The sequence below is a fragment of the Cryptomeria japonica genome, chromosome 2, assembly GCF_030272615.1.
Source record: "Cryptomeria japonica chromosome 2, Sugi_1.0, whole genome shotgun sequence".
In the NCBI taxonomy this organism is placed as follows: domain Eukaryota; kingdom Viridiplantae; phylum Streptophyta; class Pinopsida; order Cupressales; family Cupressaceae; genus Cryptomeria; species Cryptomeria japonica.
The window spans coordinates 178,035,471-178,038,167 of record NC_081406.1 but is presented as its reverse complement, the minus strand read 5'-3'; the positions used below and the strand labels follow the sequence as shown (position 1 = coordinate 178,038,167).

Here is a 2,697-nt window from a genome sequence, read left to right as displayed (position 1 = left end):
TTTAACTAATAAATAAGCGAAAGAAGTGTTTCCAATTAAAAATAGTCGAGAGGTTTATTTGGGAAATCATCTACTAGGTAGCAAACTAATCAACAAGAAGCTCCTGTGAATTGTTTAATGGCACGAGAAACACAACCTAATATTAAATATATGCGCTAATTTCGTTAATAACAAAGCTGATGAGGTGGCCACGTGGTTTGTTGCTTTGATTTTGACGTTTTTCCGGCTTCTCGTAAACCATCCAATGATATCATGGATAAGCATTATTTAACATGTGTGTATTTAGCTTTCGTATATACCAATGCTCATAACCTCCATCTATATATTGAAGCCCTAGCTGAGTTCCTCTTCACATTACTTCCTCATAAATTGGAGTACCTATTAGAGGCTACTTCTCCATACATTCTTCTAATGGCTAACGAGGATATTCTTCCAATCGATGTCTCGGGGGACGTGGGTACAAGAATCTTGAGTGTCGATGGCGGAGGAGTCCGGGGTCTTATTCCTGTGCAATTACTCAAATTCTTAGAGCAACAGTTGCAGGTATATATAAATTCTTTCACAATTTATATAGTTTTAGTTGCACAAATCTATTACTGAAATGCTTCGTTTTTCTCAGAAATTGGATGGGGAAGATGCCAGACTAGCAGATTATTTCAATATAATGGCAGGTACCAGCACTGGAGGTCTCATCACCACAATGTTAGCTACTCCAGACCCAAATGACCACAAATACAAGCGTCCTTTTAGTACCCAGAAAATTGAAGATTTCTACTTGAAGAATGCGAGTTCCATATTTCCTCAGCCAAGGTCAGTAGTGCTAATAGTATTATGCTAAACTTAGTATTGTATTCTGCCTATAGACACAGGAAGTGATCGTAATATTTGTTTATTCACGCAAAAATTCTCTTGTCATTGGACTTGTAGCAAGTGGAATATTTTTCACGGCATTTTCGGTCCCAAATTCAATGGCAAACATCTGGTCGAAATCTTAAAACAAGAGAAATTTCACGAAACACATCTTGCTGAAACGGTAACTAACCTAGTGATACCCACCTTCGATATCAAGACGCAGTTTCCCACGATTTTCGCCAGCCATGAGGTATTTATTTTATTTTAGAGGATGATCTTAAATTATTTAATCATGCAAATGAGCTATAGACAAGGATTCTTAATACATTATAATATATGCAGGCGAAAGTAGATCCGCTGAAGAACCCAAATCTTATGGACGTATGTCTCTCCACAACTGCAGCTCCTACCTATTTTCCATCTCACCAGTTTACAACAAATTCCAGCGATGGAGAAACCAGAGTTTTTAACTTAGTAGATGGAGGAGTAGCAGCCAACAATCCTGTAATGCTTGTATTATGATTATGGGTTATGATTATATTTTTGTTTGATATGAATATATTATAAGGGGCTGATAACAATTCACTGATGATGCAGACCTTGATAGCAATGAATCTAGTCACTCGAGCAGTTCATCGGGATCCAAGAATCGAAGACAAGAAGGTATTTAATTTTATTTCGATACTATTTGTTTCAATTTAGAGTAAACATCTCATCTGTACACAACCAAATGTCTGTACAGCTCATATAAAATGAAAGCTCAATGTCGGGAAACATTAAGAGCAAATATGTAACCCTCGTTTTTCTATTTGCAGAAACACATTGACCACTTTATTGTGCTTTCTCTTGGAACGGGATTAGAAGACGGTATTGAATGGGATGCAAAAAAGGCTGCGACATGGGGAAGCTTGAAGTGGATTACTCACGATGGAAGAACACCTCTGATAGAATCCATCATGAATGCAAGTTCAGACATGGTTAACATTCATACAGCTTTGATGCTCCATCATTGCAAAGAAAATTATCTTAGAATCCAGGTCTTTTTTATGGCTTCGAATACTTTTTTTTGAAATGAGAAAATTTCTAGATCTATATTTCTATAGACCCTATTTCTGCTTTAATTTTCTGTATGGTTAAGATATGTGGGTTCATACTGTAGGAATGGCAATTAAAAGGAAGTGAAGCAAAGATGGATCTCAGTACAGAAGAAAACCTGAGGAATCTTGTGAAGAAAGGGCAGGAGTTGTTGGATAAGCCTGTTAGAACTTTGGATCTAGAGACTGGACGTCCTGAGATAGTGGATAACAAGTACACAAACAGGCTGGCATTAACTAAGTATGATTTAGTACTCTGACTTTTCCCTGTATTTCCATATTCTAGTTTTGTAGCGTGTTTAATGTCACCATTATAAGTTTTCTTACTGTATTATTTTAACTTGGCAGAATGGCTGAAGGACTCTCTATGGATAGGAAGTTGAGGGATAAGAAGCGCGCAGCATCTTTACATTCTAAGAATGGGCATTCGAATGCCCATAGTGGTGGAATAAAGATCTGAACTTTTCTTTCCCATTCCAATCACATCTTATGTTAGTAATTAAAAACAAAACTGATCTAGATTGAGTTGCAAGCACCGTACTTTAAGATTGAGTTGCATCCTATCAGTCCTCTCAATATATATTTGTAAAAGATTTCTCTCGGTGTTATTTTAATTGAAGATTGTTGTCCATCATTTTCCTTCAATCATTTATTACAAACTTTAGCAATTTTCTTAGAGCATATATTTATTATCTCTCACTTCTTCTCTGTTCAATCGAACTGCATTTAAGTAGAAGAGATTTCCGACCTG

At 36.4% G+C, this 2,697-nt stretch overlaps 1 protein-coding gene across 1 annotated transcript; it reads left to right on the top strand.

The window, feature by feature from the left end:
• Positions 1-411: 411 nt before the first annotated feature.
• On the top strand, positions 412-2,406 carry LOC131051970 (patatin-like protein 2). The gene is made up of 8 exons (XM_057986569.2): positions 412-543; positions 620-810; positions 928-1,102; positions 1,195-1,365; positions 1,450-1,515; positions 1,668-1,889; positions 2,012-2,187; positions 2,295-2,406. Exons 1-8 carry the CDS (start codon positions 412-414, stop codon positions 2,404-2,406), a joined length of 1,245 nt encoding a protein of 414 aa, XP_057842552.2.
• Positions 2,407-2,697: the final 291 nt, after the last annotated feature.

Bases quoted from the DNA above. Each gene is read 5' to 3' on its own strand.
- LOC131051970 (XM_057986569.2), top strand. From the start codon at position 412: ATGGCTAACGAGGATATTCTTCCAATCGATGTCTCGGGGGACGTGGGT. The intron at 1,366-1,449 runs GTATTATGATTA...CTGATGATGCAG, and splicing joins CCAACAATCCTGTAATGCTT to ACCTTGATAGCAATGAATCT. The intron at 2,188-2,294 runs GTATGATTTAGT...TTAACTTGGCAG, and splicing joins AACAGGCTGGCATTAACTAA to AATGGCTGAAGGACTCTCTA.